This window comes from Meriones unguiculatus, chromosome X (genome assembly GCF_030254825.1).
Source record: "Meriones unguiculatus strain TT.TT164.6M chromosome X, Bangor_MerUng_6.1, whole genome shotgun sequence".
NCBI classification, from domain to species: domain Eukaryota; kingdom Metazoa; phylum Chordata; class Mammalia; order Rodentia; family Muridae; genus Meriones; species Meriones unguiculatus.
Window position 1 is genome coordinate 90,889,462 of NC_083369.1, and position 20,804 is coordinate 90,910,265.

Here is a 20,804-nt window from a genome sequence, read left to right on the forward strand (position 1 = left end):
GAAAGCCAGAAGGGCCTGGATGGATATCATACAGATCCTAAGAGAACACAGATGTCAGCCCAGGCTACTATACCCAGCAAAACTCTCAGTCCTCATAGACGGAGAAAACAAGATATTCAATGACAAAAACAAATTTGAACAATAACTAAAAAACAAATCCAGCATTACAGAAGACACTAGAAGGGAAAATACAACCCAAGAAAACTAGCTACATTCAAGAAAACACAGGAAATAAATAACCCCACTACAGTAAAACAAAAAGCAACCAAGCACACAACCTTATGACCACAGCCAACATCAAATTCAAAGGATCTAACAGCCACTGGTCATTAATCTCTCTCAATATCAATGGACTTAATTCTCCAATAAAAAGACACAGACTAACAGAATGAATGCTTAAACAAAACCGAGCAATCTGTTGTAAGAAACACACCTAAGGCACAAAGATAGACATTACCTGAGGGTAAAGGGATGGAAGATGGCTTTCCAAGCAAATGGATGCAAGAAGCAAGCAGGAGTAGCCATTCTAATATCTGATAAAATAGACTTTCAACCAAAATTAATCAAAAGAGATGGGGAAGGACACTTCATACTCATCAAGGGAAAATTCCACCAAGAAGACATCACAATCCTGAACATCTATGCCCCAAATACAAGGGCACCCACATTTGTGAAAGAAACATTGATAAAACTTAAACCACACATAGATCCCCACACACTAATAGTGGGAGACTTCAACACCCCACTCTCAACAAAGGACAGGTCAACTAAACAGAAATTAAACAAAGAAACAATATCTCTAACAGAGGTCATGAATCAAATGGACCTAACAGAGACATTTACAGAACCTTACACCCAAACACAAAAGAATTTACCTTCTTCTCAGCACCTCATGGAACCTTCTCCAAAATAGACCACATAGTTGGTCACAAAGCAATCCTCAACAGATACAAGAAGATTGAAATAATCCCTTGTATCCTGTCTGATCACCATGGAATAAAGCTGGACCTCAATAACAACAGAAATAGCAAAAAGCCTACACATACATGGAAACTGAACAACTTGCTACTAAAAGACAGCTGGGTCAGGGAAGAAATAAAGAAAGAAATTAAAATCTTCCTAGAAGTCAATGAAAATGAAGGCACAACATACCCAAACTTGTGGGACACAATGAAGGCAGTCCTAAGAGGAAAGTTCATAGCACTAAGTGCCTTCAAGAAGAAATTTGAGACAGCTCATTCAAGCAACTTAATGGCTCACTTAAAAACCCTAGAAAAAGAAGAAGCAGACACACCAAAAAGGAGTAGACAGCTGGAAATAATCAAACTCAGGGCTGAAATCAATCAATTAGAAATAAATAAAACAATTCAAAGAATCAATGAAACCAAGAGCTGGTTCTTTGAGAAAATCAACAAGATAGACAAACCCTTAGCCAAGCTAACTAAAAGGCAGAGAGACACCATCCAAATCAAAAAAATCAGAAATGAAAAGGGGGACATAACTACAGATACTGAGGAAATTCAAACAATAATTAGGACTTACTTCAAAAGTCTATACGCAACAAAATTTGAAAATTTAAATGAAATGGACAATTTTCTTGATCGATTCCATTTACCAAAGCTAAATCAGGACCATGTAAATCAGTTAAATAGTCCTATATCCCCCAAGGAAATAGAAGCAGTCATCGAAAGTCTCCCATCAAAAAAAGCCCAGGACCTGATGGTTTCAGTGCAGAATTCTACCAGACATTCAAAAAAGAGCTAATTCCAGTTCTCTTCAAACTATTCCACAAAATAGAAACAGAAGGAACATTACCAAACTCATTCTATGAAGCCACAGTCACCTTGGCAACTAAACCTCACAAAGACCCAACAAAAAAAGAGAACTTCAGGCCAATCTCCCTTATGAACATTGATGCAAAAATACTCAACAAAATACTCGCCAACCGAATACAAGAATGCATCAAAGATATCACCCACCATGACTAAATAGGCTTCATCCCAGGTATGCAGGGGTGGTTCAATATACAGAAATCCATCAATGTGATCCACCATATTAACAAACTGAAAGAAAAAAAAAAACACATGATAATCTCCCTAGATGCTGAAAAAGCATTTGACAAAATCCAACATCCATTCTTGTTTAAAGTATTGGAGAGATCAGGGATAAAAGGCACATATCTAAACATAGTAAAGGCGATATACAGCAAGCCTATAGCCAACATCAAACTGATCGGAGAGAAACTTAAAGCAATCCCACTGAAATCAGGGACCAGACAAGGCTGCCCACTCTCTCCATATCTCCTCAACATAGTTCTGGAAGTCCTGGCTAGAGCAATAACAGAGTTGAAGGAGATCAAGGGGATACAAGTTGGAAAGGAAGAAGTCAAATTATCACTATTTGCAGATGATATGATAGTATACATGAGTGACCCCAAAAACTCTACCAGAGAACTCCTACAGCTGATAAACACCTTCAGCAAAGTGGCCGGATACAAAATTAACTCAAAAAAAAAAAAAATCAGTAGCCCTCCTGTATACAAAAGACAAAGGGCTAGGAAAGAAATTAGGGAAACAACACCTTTCACAATAGCCACAAAGACATAAGGTACCTCGGAGTAACCCTAACCAAAGAAGTCAAAGACTTGTATGAAAAAAATTTCAAGTCTCTGAAGAAAGAATTAGAAGAAGATATGAGAAGATGGAAAGATCTCCCATGCTCATGGCTTGGCAGGATTAACATAGTAAAAATGGCAATCTTACCAAAAGCAATCTACAGATTCAATGCAATTCCCATCAAATTACCAACACAATTCTTTACAGACCTGGAAAGAAAAATTCTCAACTTCATATGGAATAACAAGAAACCCAGAATTGCTAAAACAATCCTCTACAATAAAAGATCTTCTGGACGTATCTCTATCCCTGATTTCAAGCTGTACTATAGAACAACAGTTATAAAAACTGCATGGTACTGGCATAGAAACAGAATGGTGGATCAATGGAACCCAACAGAGGACCCAGAAATAAACCCACACACTTATGGACACTGATCTTTGACAAAGACGCCAAAACCATACAATGGAAAAAAGATAGCATCTTCAACAAATGGTGCTGGTCCAACTGGATGTCTACGTGTAGAAAAATAAAAATAGATCCATACTAATCACCCTGCACAAAACTGAAGTCCAAGTGGATCAAAGACCTCAACATAAAACCAGACACATTAAATTGGCTTGATAAAAAAGTGGGGAATACCCTAGAACTCATTGGTACAGGAGAAAACTTCCTGAACAGAACAGCAACAGCACAGGCTCTAAGAGCAACAATTAATAAATGGGACCTCATGAAACTGAAAACCTTCTGCAAAGCAAAGGACACCGTCATGAAAACAAAGCGACTGCCTACAGATTGGGAAAGAATCTTCACCAACCCTTTATCTGACAGAGGACTCATATCCAGTATATTTAAAGAACTAAAGAAGCTGAAAAGCAGCAAACCAAGTACTCCACTTAAAAAATGGGGAACAGAGCTAAACAGAGAATTCTCTGCAGAGGAATATCGAATGGCAGAGAAGCACTTAAAGAAATGCTCAACATTACTAGCCATTAGGGAAATGCAAATCAAAACAACCCTGAGATTTCACCTTACACCCATGAGAATGGCCAAGTTCAAAAACTCAAGTGACAACACATGCTGGAGAGGTTGTGGAGAAAGGGGAACCCTTCTCCACTGCTGGTGGGAATGTAAACTTGTACAACCACTCTGGAAATCAATCTGGTGCTTTCTCAGACAACTAGGAATAGTGCTATTTCAAGATCCAGCCATACCACTCCTGGGCATATATCCAAAAGAGGCTCTAGTACACAAAAAGGACATTTGCTCAACCATGTTTGTTGCAGCTTTATTTGTAATAGCTAGAAGCTGTAAACAACCCAGATGCCCCTCAACTGAAGAATGGATGCAGAAATTGTGGTACATCTATACAATGGAGTATTACTCAGCAATGAAAAGTAAGGAAATCATGAAATTTGCAGGTAAATGGTGGGACCTGGAAAGGATCATCCTGAGTGAGTTGTCCCAGAAGCAAAAAGACACACATGGTATATACTCACTCATATAGACATACAACATAGGACAAAACCACTAAAATCTGTGCATCTAAAGAAACTAAGCAAGAGAGAGGACCCTAACTAAAATGATCAATCCCCATCCTGAAAGGCAAAGAGGATGGACATCAGAAGAAGAAGAAAACAGGAAACAACCTAGGAACCTTCTACAGAGGGCTTCTGAAAGCCAGAAGAAGAAAACAGGAAACAAACTAGGAACCTACCACAGAGGGCCTCTGAAAGCCTCTGCCCTACAGACTATCAAAGCAGTTGATGAGCCTGATGGGCAACTGTTGGGCAAAGTGAATGGAATTTTATGTAAGAAGTAGGAAATAGTAAGAGCTGGAGAGGACAGGGTCTCCACAAGGAGAGCAACAGAACAAGAAAATTTGAACACAGGGAACTTCCCAGGGACTCATACTCCAAACAAGGACTATTCATGGAGATAACCTAGAACCCCTGCACAGATGTAGCCCATGGCAGTTCAGTGTCTAAGTGGGTTACATAGTAATGGGAAGAGGGACTGCCTCTGATATAATCTGATTGGCCTTCTCTTTGACCACCTCCCCCTGAAGGGGGAGCAGCCTTACCAGGCCACAGTAGAGGACAATGCAGCCACTTTTGATGTGAACTGATAGACTAAGATCAGAAAGGAGAGGAGAACCTCCCCTATCAGTGGACTTGGGGAGGGGCATGCATGCAGAAAGGGGAGGGAGGGCAGGATTGGGAGGGGAGGAGGGAGGGGCTTATGGGGGATACAAAATGAATAAAGTGCAATTTAAAAAAAAGATTGCGTATGCTATGCCTTCATTTTCATTGAATTTTAGGAAGTCTTTACTTCCTTTATTTCTTCCCTGACCCAATGGGCATCCAGTAGGGTGTTGTTCAGTTTCCATGAGTACGTAGGCTTTTACATGGAATTCAGGCATAAGAGCTAACATTTGTATAATTTCAGTTTATGTAGTATCTAAAATAGAGAAAGAAACCAAAATTGTGTTTGCCAAGTCAAGGCAGGGAGATAAAATTACAGTGAGAAGTTAATGGAATTGTTGTTTTGTTTAGGGTAGCAAAAGTTGTTTGGAAGGTGCTGGGGCTGTAGATGTACAACAGTGTGACATGATACTGTGCTCTATCCTTTAAAATGGCTAATTTTATGTTGTGTGGACTTTTTACTCAAAAATTAGAAACAGACAAATAGAATAGGAAATGAAAAGAAATGATAGGAGAGGAACATGAGTAGTAAATAAAATATTAAATTTTCACACAATATGAGTACATGCGTTCTTGATTCTTCCTCTTCAAGCATTTGTGTGTGTGTTTGTGCATGTGTGTACATATAGATACTTCATATTAAGTTGTAAATAAAGAACCAACTGTGAAAAGTTGTCTTCTGATCTTCATCCATGGTTACTGAATGAATGCTCCTGCACTCATACATACATATCATGCACACACATGCTCATACAATGATAATGAAGTATTAAAAGGAGAAAATGTCTAGTACAATGTAAAACATGCTTATTATACAGAGGGAAAACCTGTCATATTAATCATATTTAATATGGATTTTATATAGTTTTCCTTTATTAACTTTAAAATTTTTATTACATTAAACTTTTATTATATTACATGTATGCACAGCATGTATGTCAAGGTAAGGAGAAAAATGTCAGGAGTTAGTGCTCTTTTTCACCATGTAAGTCTTAGGGAATGACCTCAGATCATCAGTCTTCAGAACAAGAGCCTTTATCTACTGAGCCATTTTTCCATCTCATATTTATTTACATTTCAAAATATGAGAAATATTTAGAAGTTGAACATGACTTTTTAAATAATATAGTGAAGTAGAATGTGTTACCATGTCACCGAATTTTCCTAAAAGAGTTTTTTTAAACCAGTATTTAATCTGACCTCATATTCCCACTTCTTCATGATTTCTATTCATCTCTGTTTGAAAATGTTCAGCTGCTTGACATTCTGATCTTAGAGCCCCCTCAAGTCTACAGAGATTAGAGGAACCTAGGAATTTTATTCGTCAGCCTAAAAATGCAAATCGAGATGATACTGAATGTTCAAAAGCCCAAGCATTATTAGCAATTCTCAATTTTGTGTTCCAAAACAGCATCCAGAAATGTTTGTAAGTGTTATCAAAATAAAGAGATGATTAACAGAATCTTAGAGGATCACTCAGTCAGTAATGTACTGGTCTTAAAAGCATGAGGACTTTACTCTGCTTTCCATTTTATTTTGTGGGCCTTAATATGGGAGGTTGCTCTATACTGCAACATTACCTTTCCCTCATTTACAAGCATCTTTTGTAGGCAAATCTTAACACGGTCTTGATCTGTTTACCTGACAGATTTTCCCATTAGAAATATACTTATTTTGAATGTTTAAAGGTTAAATGTCTTATAACAATTTCTTTTTTTCTTTTTGCATAATAAAATTATTACACAGAACTTACTTTCCAAGATCACATTGCATTTCTGGTAATATCTTTGTTCTTGGAAGGTCAGTTGTTAATTTCAGTAAATACCAGAACTCTTCACCTGATTCAGGCTGAAAAATAATGCTGGTTGTAAAGAAATTTGAAAATCTTGTTAGTTGTTTTAGATTGTATAATAAACATGGAATAGCAAAATATAGAATGTTAGAAATATCTGTTTTAAACACAGTATCTAATCACTATTGTGTTATATATTCTAGTGTTACCATGAATATATTCTTAATTTTTAATTTTTGGGACCATAACTTCATCAAAGAGAAAATATTGTTATTAATATAGATTTAACAAATGTTTGTTGCATGAATTGAAACTGAACACATATTGCTATTTTAAATGTCAGTGTTAGAAAATATCCTGGTTTATAGCTTTTGTTAAATCAAATTTACTTTGTTGAACCAAATGCATGCACACATTTGTGTGAAGGTCATCATAAAAATGTTGTTTTAAAGAACATCTTTATAATCAGCATGTGATGACATCTCAGAAGATGGAGATTTTTAAAGTGTAAGTGAATCACTGATTGATGTCTTAGCTTTATTGTATTTTATTTATATAACTTTGATCAAGCCACTTAACTTATTGAGTTTTGTATTTTACTTTTTATAGCTTTCTTGGGTTGTATTTTCCCTTCCAGTGTCTTCTGTAATGCTGGATTCGTTTGTAGATATTGTTGAAATTTGTTTTTGTCATTGAATATCTTGTTTTCTCCATCTATGAGGACTGAGAGTTTTGCGGGGTATAGTAGCCTTGGCTGACATCTGTGTTCTCTTAGGGTCTGCATGATATCCGTCCAGGCCCTTCTGGCTTTCATAGTCTCTGTTGAAATTCAGGTGTGATTCTAATGGGTTTGCCATTATATGTTACTTGGCCTTTTTCTCTTGCAGCTTTTAGTATTTTATAAAATGAGATGAGTCAATTAGCCTTAACTTAGTCTTGCTATGAGAATTTTATGTTTATGAAATATATGCCAAAATGTAAACAGGTAATAATAATAAGCCTAGAATATACTTTCTAATACATATAATAAACAAAAATGAAGTTTTATTTGGTCAACTTTACAAGTTAAAGCTTAGATTCACATTAGAGAAATCCACAATTCTAATGGTAATCTATTGAAATATATATATTTTAAATAACATCATGCTCTCCTGTTACAATACTCTGGTCCTCATCCTCTGGTTATTCTTTTCACCTTTATTTTTTGAGATAGGTTGTCATTTTAGTTTAAGCTGGCCTAGAACTCACTGTGTAGTCTGGACTTATCTCTTACTCAAGGATCTCCCTGCTTCCTAAGAGGTAGAATTACAAATGTGAGTCACCAAGCTACGGTAATTAATTGTTCTTTTCATGATTTACACTATTATGAGTTTTATCTGTTAAGATTTAAAATATACATTATTATAGTAACCCTTAATTAAAATTACAAGTAGTCAATTTTGTGGTTTTTGACAAGCAAGGTAAAAGATTTTCACAATCATCATTTTATGAGACAACATACATAGTTACAGTAACACACTGCTAGCATATACAAGTGTGTGTGTGTGTGTGTGTGTGTGTGTGCATGTGTATGTTTTCAATAGAGGATAATATTTGTAATGTAATTTGTCTATGTCTTGCAAGAAATTATTTATAATTACTCACAAGAAACAATAAATTTTTTCAAGAAAAGTAAAAGTTAAAACCTCAGTTCTCATGAAGCATCTTAAGTTCAGTTGTTGCACTATGGAAAAACACAGACTATCTGAAACAATCCTGTATAATAAAAGATATTCTGGGGTATCTCCAACCCTGATCCCAAGCTGTACTAGAGAGAAACAGTAGCAAAAATTGTATGGTATTGGCAAAGAAACAAAATGGTGGACCAAGGGAATTGAACTGAAGAGGAAAATAAACCTACACAACTATAGACATTTTATTTTTTACAAAGAAGCCAAAAATCATACAATGGAAAAAAGACAGCATCTTCAACAAATGGTGCTGGTCTAACTGGATGTCTACATGTAGAAAAATGAAAATAGATCCATATTTGTCACCCTGCAAAAAACTAAAGTCTAAGTGGAGTAAAGCCCTCAACATAAAACCAGACACACTAAATCAGTTAGAAGAAAAAGTGGGGAAGAGGCTTGACCTCACTGGCACAGGAGACAACTTCTTGAACAGAACACCAACAGCACAGGCTCTAATATCAACAATCAATAAATGGGACCCCATGAAACTGAAAATCTTCTATAAGGCAAAGTACACTGTCAACTATCAACAGAACAAAATGATAGCCCACAGACTAGGAAAAGATCTTTACCAACCCTACATCCTACAGAGGGCTAATATAAAGAACTCAAGAAATTAAACACCAAAAAACCCCACACAACCCAATTAAAAAAAATAGGGTACAGAGCTAAAGAGAGAGTTCTTAAGAGAAGAATATCGACTGAGAGAGAAACAAAGAAATGCTCAGTGTTTAGAGTTATCAGGGAAACACAAATCTGAGATTCCATCTTACAACCACCATAATGGCAAGTGATAGCACATGCTGGTGCGGATGTGGAGAAAGGTGAGCGCTCCTCTTAGCAGCTTTATTCATAATAGGCCCAATCTGAAAACAACAAAGCTATCCTTCAACTGAGTAATGGAAAAAAGAAACTGTGGTACATTTGCACAATGAAATACTACTCAGCTATTAAAAACAAAACAAGAGGAGCCGAGATGGTGGCTCCAAGACCTTCTGTGGGACAAGCAGTACAGCAGTGACTGCATAGCGACCAACAGACTGAACTCTTCGCCCTAAGACACCAGAAATTGTGTTTCCCAGGTAAGAGGAAACCCCACGGTGTGGGAAGCAATTTGGTTTGTTTTCTGGTCACCCAGCAATACCCCAGAAGAGTTCCTTGGTCCAAGCAGGCACTCAGTCACCAGCCCAGAGCCACATGCCTGTGTGCTCTGATCACCACCCCAGACTGAACTGTGGTCCCCACAACACCAGAGACTGGCTTTTCCAGTCAAGAGAAAACTTCATGGTGAAGGAAGCAATTGGCAGATCATCCAGATAATCCCTGGAAAATGTCCCTTGTTGCAGCAAGTGATCAGTCAGCATCCCAGAGCCACATGCCTGTGCACCTGAGTCACCATTCCAGACGAACTGTGGGCACCAAAGCACGACAGACTGGGTTTCCACGTTGGGAAGAAACCGCACAATGAAGAAAACATCAGGTGCGATCTCAGGGCACCTGGCCAAACCCCCATCCCCTGAAAAGATTTTGGGGAAAGTTCCCAGATTCCTGCAAGCGCCCATTCTCCAGGGAACTACTCTCCTGTACCTGTTTGCTCTAATCACCATCCTGGACTAAACTGTGGGCCCACAAACACCACAGACTATGTCTCCCTGTCGGGGAAGAAACTCCATGGTGTGGGAAACATAAGGCCTCACACCAGGACATCCAGCTAATCCCTGGAAAATTCCCTGGGTTCCAACAGGCTCCAGGCTCTAGCCTGCTGCTGCATGCATGAGTGCTGAGTTCACCTGCCAATGATTACCACTTGGGTACTGGGGCACAGAACTCCAGCCTCAGATCTACAGAAGCCTGGGACCCATGGGATCAGCCCACAGACATTGCTCCAAGGCACAGCTTGTATCTCTAGCTCAACTGGCCAAACCATGGGGCTCCCTGGTTCTTCAAGAGCGTTATTACCAGCAAACCATTCAAGAGTAGCAGCAGCAGCAGCTCACTAAATTCAGAGCAAGAAACCCAGTGGTAGGGCAGCTACCTCCAGGATTTCTCCTGGTGAGGGGAGAGCCCCTTGACTACCAAGGACCACAGTTACCTCACAAGTCCATACACCTGAACTGAGCTGTGGCAATTTCTGAAAAGCACTGGCCATTAGGTGACCATATCAAAAAAGTTAGGGATTAACTCCCTTAACATAGTAATTATACAGAATAAAGAAAAAAATACTAAAAGCTGCAAGCAAAAAAGACCAAGTAGCATATAATGGCAAACCCATTAGAATCACACCTGACCAAAACTGAAAAGCTTCTGTAAAGCAAAGACACCCTCATCAGAAGAAAATGACAGCCTACAGATTGGAAAAGAATGTTCACCAACCCTATATCTGACAGAGAGTTAATATGCAGAATATATATAGAACTCAAGAAGTTAAAAAGCAACAAATCAAGTAATCCAATTAAAAATGGGGTACAGAGCTAAACAGAGAAGTCTCTTTAGAAGAATATAGAATGGCAGAGAAACACTTAAAGAAATGCTCAAGGTCCTTAGTCATCAGGGAGATGTAAGTCAAAACGATCCTGAGAGTTCACCTTTCACCCATCAGAATGGCTAAGATCAAAATCTCAAGTGACAACACATGCTGGAGAGGATGTGGAGAAAGGGGAACCATCCTCCATTGCTGGTGGAAATGTAAACTTGTACAACCACTTTGAAAATCAACTTGTCGCTTTCTCAGGAAATATCATTCTTATGAACTCTAGATGAGAGATGCATTTGAATTTTTAAAAAAGAAATGTTTAAAATCTTAGAAAAAGTACAATTATCATGAAGTAATGAAACAATTGAGAACTTTCTAAAAATAAAATTAATATCTCAAAATATTCTTACTAAATATGAAAAATGTTATAAAAATGCAAAATGACAGAGAAACACTTAAAGAAATGTTCAACATCTTCAGTCATCAGGGAAATGTAAATCAAAATGACCCTGAGATTTCACCTTACACCCATCAGAATGGCTAAAATGAAAAACTCAAGTGACAATACACATTGGTAAGGATGTGGAGAAAGGAGAAGCCTCCTCCATTGTTATGTTAATGTAAAGTTGTACAGCCACTTTGGAAATCAATCTGACACTGTCTCAGAGAATTAGAAATAGTGCTACCTCAAGATCCAGTTATACCATATACCTAGGCATATATACATAGTAAGCTCTAGTATACAACAAAGTCATTTTCTCAGCCATGTTTGTATCAGTTTTATTTGTAAATAGCCAGAATCTGGAAACCAACCCAGATGTCCCTCAGCTGAGGAATGGATACAGAAATTGTGGTACATTTACACAGTGGAATACTACTCAGCAATTAAAAACAAGGAAATCATGAAATTTGCAGGCAATTTGGTGGGATCTAGAAAAGATCATTCTGAGTGAGGTAACCCAGAAGCATAAAGACACACATGGTATATGCTCACTCTTAAGTGGATATTAGACATCTAATATAGGATAAACATACAAAAATCTGTACATCTAAAGAAGCTCCGCAAGAAGGAGGACCCTGGGTAAGATGATCGATCCTCATTCAGTAAGGCAAATTGGATGGACATCGGAAGGAGAGAAAACAGGGAACAGGAGAGGAGCCTACCACAGAGGGCCTCTGACAGACTCTACCCAGCAGGATATCAAAGCATATCTTGAGGCTCATAGCCAAACTTAAGGCAGAGTGCAGGTAATTTTATGAAAAAGGGGAGATGAAAACCCTGGAGCAGACAGGAACTCCACATGAAGAGTAATAGAACCAAAAAATCTGGGCACTATGTTCTTTTCTGAGACTGATACTCTAACCAAGAAATACGCATGGAGATAACCTAGAACCCTTGCACAGGTGTAGCCCATGGCAGCTCATTGTCCAAGTGGGTTCTCTAGTAGCGGAACAGGGGCTAACACTGACATGAACTCAGTGGTTGGCTTTTTGATCACCTAACCATGATAGGGAAACAGCCTTACCAGATCACAGAGGAAGACAATGCTACCAGTCCTAATGAGACCTGATAGGCTAGTGTCAGCTTGAAGGGGAGGAGGCCTGCCACCATCATTGGACTTGGAGAAGGGCAAGGGAGGATAAAGGGGTGGAAGGGTGAGATTAGGAGCAGAAGATGGAGGGTGCTACAGCTGGGATACAAAGTGAATAAAATGTAATTAATAAAAAACTAAAAATTTAGGAAAATAAATTTAAAAATGAAAAATAACAAAAAAGGAAAAAAAAATAACGAAATTTGTAGGCAAATTGATGGAACTAGAAAAGATCATCCTGAGTGAGGTATCCCAGACCCAGAAAGACACACATGGTACATACTGACTTAAAAACGGAAATTAGCAATACAATACAGGATAACCATACTATAATCAACAGACCTAAAGAAACCAAATACAAAGGAGACCCTAGGGAGTATGCTTAATTCTCTTTCAGAAGTGCAAACAGAATAGAGAGGGAACAGGGTAGAAGCATACCATTGATGTCCTCTGAAAGTCTCCACTTTGCAGGAGATTGAAGCAGATGCTAGACTCATAGCCAAACTTTCGGCAGAGCTCAGGTAGTCATACAGAAGAATGGTGGGAAGGAAGGACCCCAAGGGGACACGAAGTCCCCAGTGGGATCCACAAGGCCAAAAATTCTGAGCCCAGGAGAACCTGCAGAGATTGCTGAATTAACCAAGAGCTGTGCAAGGAGAGGATCTGGACCCTCTGCTCAGATGTAGCCAATAAGTGGCTCATCTCCATGTTGGTACTCTAGTAAGGGGAGCAGGGACTTTCATTGAAATGGCTCTGTTGGCTGTTCTTTGGTCACTTCCCCTTGGTTGGGTGGCCTTGCCAGACCACAGGGGCATGCAGGCAAATCTCCTAATGAGATTTGATAGTCTGGGGTCAAATGGTAGATAAGGAGGGCTCCTCTTTTCTGATGACTAGGGGAAAAAGATGGGTTAAGAGGGATAAAGAGTGAGAGCTGGGGAAGATGAGGGAGGGTGCTATAATTATGATGCAAATTGAATAAATTTTTCAAAAATCAAAATCAGGAATGCTTGGATTCTTTAATTTGATAGTTCGGTGAATAGTAATTTTGTACTGAAGCAAACAAAACTAACTGTTAATTAGTATATATTACCAGAGAATAGTAACAAGGTATGTTATAAACAATGAATTTTAAGCTCTAAGTTCAAAGGCTCAACTACTAATTAAAATAGAAGTTCAAAGCACACCTTTCTTCTTTATAGCCTGTGGTTGCTGGAGAATACCATACAATGTAGTTCACACATTCAAATGCACTCAGTCTCATTTCCTTTGGTCCATTAAATGCAGAGGATGTTAATTTCACATCCATATTAATACATCTGTCTCTTGGATTGGAGATGGGAATTTCAATACAAGTTGTCTCCTAGGATTGTGAAAGAAAAAAAAAATATGATCAACTATTGTGGTCAGGATAATCATTTCTCTAGAGTAGCAAACGGAAAAAAAACAAAAAACAAAAAACAAACAAAAAAAAATACAAAACTGTTATCCAAGGCCATTTGTACTAGCTTTTCCTTTCCTAGTAGGCTACTAAATATATCTTTATTAAATCTTAATCTCCTCTGTTATCCCCAAATAAACTTGGCAAACGATAACATATTATAAAATAGCTTTAATGTCAAGAAATATAGAAATGCCTAACATAATTAAATTAAAATGCTTTTCACCAATAGAATTATTACCAGGATGCCCATTTCCTATGGTTTCTTTTGGTAATAACTTAGTGTTGGTCATGATGCTAAATATATTAGTTTTCTAGGCAACCTGATGAAGGTTTATAAGACTGTTATAGAACTTAGTATTTTATTTTTTTGCAAGGGTCAAACAAAAATATATACAGGAAAGAAGTATGACAGGATAAAAAACATTATCAACCACATACTGGCCTAACAATTTTTGCTAGAAATAAAGAGAAAAAATGGAAGGAAAACGCTTGTGCCTGTTCATTTATCCTCTTCTACTAGTAAAATATGTGTCACACACACACACACACACACTCACACACACACACACACACACAGCATTGTTAGTTTAAGATCATGCTACACAGTCTTTTAGAAGAAAAACAAGAAAGAAAGAAAACAAACCCCTCCAAATCAAGAAAACAAACAAACATAAACAACAACAACAACCCTTAGGCTCTTACTATCTGTTAGCTTTTTTATACTTTCTTATTACCATCTTTTATTCCATTTTATTTCTCAAAATTAATTCTGGGCCAGCAATATGGCTGTACTTGCTACTAAGCTTGACAACCTGAGTTCAATCGCCAAGACCCATAAAGAAAGAGAAGACTGATTCTTACAAGTTTTCAATTCCACAAGCACACTGTGGCAAATACTCATGCATACACATAGATAGATAGATAGATAGATAGATAGATAGATAGATAGATAGATAGATAGATAGATAGATAGATAGATATAAAGAGAGAGGGGAAAAGAGAGAGAGAGAGAGAGAGCAATTTTAGTCCAGCAGCATGTCTTCTTTGTCAAGGGATCACATCTAAATAGGTCTACGTGATTTAGCTGGAATGCAGACATGCTCAGGATTACAGTATGATCTGGCTGGAATACAGACACACCCTGAGTACACATCTATAATCCCAAACATTGAAAGTAAGATTAGTTTACAGAAGAAAGCACTCATGTTTAAAATTGATGACTAATTCAGGGTCAGACAAAGTGATGAATCAGACAAAGATCTTACAGTATGAGTCAGAGATAGGATAGGCCCAATTTTCTCTAGTAAAGGACAGGAAAGAGAGGTTACTTAAGAGTCATTGAGGAAAGGCTAGGAGCTCCACAAGGACCAAATGTATCTGGGCACAGGGTCTTTTCTGAGATGGACACTCAACCAAAGTCCATGAGAGGATAAAACCTAGAACCTCTGCTCGGATGTGACCCATGATAGCTCAGTAATCAATTGGTTTCCCATAGTAAGGGGAACAAGGACTATTTCTAACAGGAACTCAATGACTGGCTCTTTGACCTCCCCACCTCCCAAGGGAGGAGCAGTACTGTTAGGCCACAGAGGAGGACTTTGCAGCCAGTCTTGAAAATACCTGACAAAAGGGAGTCATATGAAAGGGGAGGAGGTCCTCCCCTACTAGTGGACTTGGAAAGAGGCAGGGAGGAGATGAGGGAGGGAGGGTGGGATTGGGGAAGGAATGAGGGATACAGCTGGGATACAGAATTAACAAAATGTAACTAATGAGAAAAATAAAATTATGGAAAATAAAAAAAAGAAAATATATAAAAAAAAGAGTCATTGAGGAGTAGTAGCGGTAGGGTAGAGTGGTGTAAGGAGAGTAGAGTACGTACGGCAGTTTTACCGGGGTAGTTTTACAGGGACAGGCTGCAGAGAGAATGAGCCAGAGAGTGCGAAGGAACCAGAAGATTAGAACATACTGCCAGAGTTAGTTTGAGGCCAAGCAGAGCAATTCAGTGAGAGGCCAAGAGAGAAGCCAGATTGAATCAACCAGTCAGCTTGGAGAGGAGTTTGAGGCAGAACAGCTGAGTTGAACCATCAATGAGTGATCAGAAGGAGCTAGAAGAGATGAGTTTATTCAGCAGTAAGTCTTGGAGGCTGGAAATATTTTAGGCCTAGGTTAGCAGACAGAGTCTGGAAGCTGAAGTATTCAAGGTCTGGTTTACAGAAGATTAGATTGTACAGAGCTTCCAGTTCTAGGCCTAGAGACAATTAGAACAAAGAAAGAAATGATCTGGCCTCAGTCCAAGCCTTGTATTCATACAGCTTAGGTATAGCTCATTTCATTCCCTCAGCTGAGGGAATATACAAACACACAATAAAAAAATAAAATAAAATAATGTATTTGACTTATATACATTTTTAGAACTATATATTAGATATGCAAACTCTGGCCTGAACTGGAATAAAATATTAGAATTTAGAATATAAAATTTCTTTTAGAGCATATCATTTTTTAATTATTATTATCATTTATTACAATTTATTCAATTTTTATCCTGGCTGTGGCCCCCTCCCTTGTCTCCTCCTAATCCCACCCTCCCTCCCTCCCTCTTGTCCCCCTATGCCCCTCCCCTAGTCCACTGATAGTGGAGGACCTCTTCCCCTACTATCTGAACCTAGCCTTCCAGGTCTCATCAGGACTGGTTGCATTGTCTTCCTCTGTGGCCTGAGAAGGATGCACTCCCTAGGGAGAGATGATCAGAGAAATTGTCACTGAATTCATGCCAGAGACAGCCCCTGCTCTCCTTACTAGGGCCTCCACTTGGAGACTGAGTCTATGGGCTACAAGTGAACCTGGGTTTTAGGTAATTTCTATGCATTGTCCTTGGTTGGGGTTTCATTCTCTTCAAAAACCCCAGGGCTCAGTATTCTGGCTCTGTTGGTCTCCTTTTGGAGCTCCTGTCCATGCCAGGTCTTTCTATCTCTCCCTTCTTTAATAAAATTCCATGCATTCTGCCAAAAGTTTATGAGTCTCAGACTGTGCTTTGATAATTTGATCAGTAGAGTTTTTCAGAGGTCCTCTGTGGTAGGCTCCTGTTCTGTTCCCTATCTTTTCCTGCTTCTGATGTCTGTCATGTTTGTCCTTCAGAATGAAGATTGAGCATTTTCCCAAAGGTCTTCCTTGTTGTTTAACTTCTTTAGGAGTATAGATAGATTTTAGTATGTTTATCCTATATTATATGTCTAATAACCACTTACAAGTGAGTATATACCATGTGTGTCTTTCTGTTTCTGGGTTACCTAACTCAAGATGATCTTTCTCAGTTCCCACCATTTGGCTTCAAATTTCAGAGGATATCATTCTCAACAACATTTGAACACAAAATAATTTTGTGTGTGTGTATGTGTGTTCTTGAGTCAAGAATTTGGTCTGAAACCCAGACTAGCCTGGTATTCAAAATTCTGTCTCCATTCCTACAATTTTAGGATTATAATTATTTATATAGCATTGTGCCTCACTTTAAATCACTTTTAAACTTATTGTTTTCTTTTTTGAACTATAATTTGTGCAACAAAAGTAAACATTCATTTTACAATAAAATTATAATATGCTATGCTTCACAAATCTTTAAAGTTATATAGAAAGTTTGGATGGAAGCCATGACGCACTAATATTATAGTGCCTCCTTTACATCCCTGCTATATCCATGACAAGCTGTCTTTACCTAATGTCTTTACTCCTAACTATTAGGTCTATAACCATTCTCATTCTTTCCAAGGTGAGAATTTAGACAAAAACGACTAAATGCTTACTAACACTTCAATCTCTTGGGAATATCTGGAGTATAACTCTATGGACTAATTTTCAAAAGAAAAAAAACAAATGTTTTATTATACTTACAAAATTTAATTTTACTGATGTGCTATATATCTAAGATGGTAGAAAGTTGATCAAACTTTATTACATTTGTAATGTAATTTCATTAAAGTTTTAATAGTATTTTCTTCAAATCAAATAAAAATCTCATATGTGGCAATTTAAAAGTATGGTTTCATACGGATACTCTGCATTTTAAAAATATGTGAAAACATTCTCAAAAGCTTAATTTTCTAGCTACAAATATTTTTAAGAACATAATTTAGATATAGTAAGTATGTTTGATGTGTTCAGTATGATAAGAAATTTTGCATTCATCAATCTGGGAGATGATCATCACCGTTGAGTCTGTATTTTGGTTATCTGAATAATTCCCAAATTACATTATCATTTAAAGCTAATAATATTATATATAACTTTGCATGACTCCAGAAGCCTTAATTCCCAATACTCTGGATACCAAGGCCAGAAAATTATGAGGTTTAAAGAAAGAGGGACTACCCAGCAAGTACTTGTGTCCAAAAATTTTACAATGAAAATTACAACCACAAAATGCTTAATGTTTTGTTCACTGTATCACATCATATTCACCATTCAATTTTATGATACTTTAAACTTGATGACTTGAATTTATGTAAGACATTTCTTAAAAGTTTAGAATATTTGGCTGTTATTTGTTTTGCCAGTGGCATAATGTACCACTTTGATAAATAAACTTTTCAAACTCATATATATTTATAATAAAATATAAACCTTCTGATTGAGTTTTTGAATCTCAAGTAAAATAGTAATGAGTGCACATAGACTTCTAAAGATACCTTTCATCTTCACACAAATTCTTTTATGTTCAACAACAGAACATTCCTTTATAAAGTATGCATCATTTTCTCTTAATAAATATTTTAGCCACTATAATGTATATTTTCAAAATTTCTTCCACTTTCAGGCATGATTTTACACGGAATAAAATATGCATATTCAATCCTGCGAAAGGCAAAGATACTAAAATATAGAAAACCATCAACAAAATGATGTGATATTACAGTGAAAGAGAAGTATCCATATAAGATGGAAATACTATTTTAAAATATATATTAAAAAATGAATTAAATTTTGTGATATAAATAATTTCAGCTGCAAACTAAATGCATATGTAATGTTTTAGAGAAATATAAGATACTTTCAGTATTGATTTCATTTATAATTTTAGTATATTTCTCACAATGAAAACATTACAAGAGGTTTAAAGCATTCTTTTTATACATTTTATTGGCTAAGTAGCATATGGCATACAATCTATCATGTCTTTTAAATCTGTCTAAGATCTGGCCATGAGGAAATGTGCTAGTCACATGACTCTACTCTTACTTATTTGGGTCAAATCCCAATCCTATATGTCTCTTTTCTTAAATGTCTGGGCTCTCTCATTATACATCCTTTCCTATTAAGCAAAGTTTATTGGCTGGAAATGGTTATTTTTCATCTCCCTTGACATGCTATTCCACTAAATATCTGTGTTCCACACTCATGGAATGACCAAATTGCTAGGAATAAACGTGCAGCCAGAAGTCATATTTCTCAGGTCCTTTTGCACACTGGTATCTTGTTCTCTCTAATGTTATGTGAGTGATACCATTGTATCATCTAAACAGCAAGGCAATTAAAAAAATCAGTAAAAATCTTGTTTTTGCTTTTTCCACCTAACATATAGAATGAAGGAATTATACAATGGGAGGGTCCTGGCTCCTGAATTACAAAATGAAGGATATCTAACCACTGTTCAGGAATGCTTGCACCAGATTGTTAAAAAATTTTTAAATCTTATATTAATAACTTTAAAACACAGAAGTTTATTTGTAACACAACAAGATAATGCAATATTTTTAAATAAACTTAGAAATTCTTGGGTAAATAATGAAGAAAAACATTTTATAACATGGAAACAAAATGACATGTTTCTTAGCTTAATAATTGTTTTTATCAAAAAAACCTGTCAATACAAAAACAAAAACAAAGAAAGAAAAAAAAAACCCTTCTGTATCCATTCCTCAGTTGAAGGACATCTTGGCTGTTTCCAGATTCTGGCTATTACAAATAAAGCTGCTAAGAACATGGTTAAGCAAATGTCCTTGTTGTATACTTGAGCATATTTTGGATATATGCCTAAGAGTGGTATAGCTGGATCTTGAGGTAGCACTATTCCTAATTTTCTGAGAAAACACCAGATTGATTTCCAAAATGGTTGTACAGGTTTACATTCCCCTCAGCAATGGAGGAGGGTCCTGATTTCTTCATATGCTTTACAGCATGTGTTGTTACTTGAGCAAATAAAAACAAGGAAATCATGAAATTCAGGCAAATGGTGAGATCTAGAAATGATCATTCTGAGTGATGTATCTCAGAAGCAGAAAAACACAAATGGTATATACTCACTTATAAGTGGATATTAAACATACAATATAGGATAATCATACTAAAATTTATACACCTAAGGAAGCTAATCATGAAGGAGTACCTTGGATAAGATGTTCAATCTTCATCTAGAAAGGCGAATGATGTGTACATCGGAATAGGGAGAAGACAGGAAACAGGACAGGACCCTACCCCAGTGAGCTTCAGAAAGACTCTACCCAGCAGGGTATCAAAACATATGCTGAGACTTGTAGCCAAACTTTGTGCAGAGTGCAGGGAATCTTATAAAAGAAGGGAGAGCTTGAAAGATCTGTAGGGAACAGGAGCTCCACAAGGAGAGCAACAGAACCAAAAAAGTCTGGGCACAGGGGTCTTTTCTGAGGCTGATACTCCAAAAAAGGACCATGAATGAAGATAACCTAAGATCCCTGCACAGAAGTGACCCATGGAAGCTCAATGTCAACGGGTATCCCAATAAAGGGAAGAGGGACCATCTCTGACATGAACTCATGGGCTGGCCCTTTGATCACCTCCACCTGAGGGGGCAGCAGCCTTACCAGTCCACAGGGGAGGACAATGAGGTCAGTCCTGATGAGAGCTGATAGAATAAGGGCCAGTTAGAAGGGAGGAGGACCTCCCCTATCAGTGGACTATGGGAGAGACATAGGGAGGGAGGGA

At 37.4% G+C, this 20,804-nt stretch overlaps 1 protein-coding gene across 1 annotated transcript in view; it reads right to left on the reverse strand.

The window, feature by feature from the left end:
- Cfap47 (cilia and flagella associated protein 47) overlaps nucleotides 1-20,804 on the reverse strand; it is a 446,261-nt gene that overhangs the window by 76,710 nt on the left and 348,747 nt on the right. The window contains exons 53-54 of the mRNA XM_060374666.1: nucleotides 13,591-13,766; nucleotides 6,573-6,680 (exon numbers count right to left, since the gene is read on the reverse strand). Coding sequence (XP_060230649.1) covers nucleotides 6,573-6,680; nucleotides 13,591-13,766 — 284 coding nt within the window. The remainder of the gene's footprint in view (nucleotides 1-6,572; nucleotides 6,681-13,590; nucleotides 13,767-20,804) is intronic.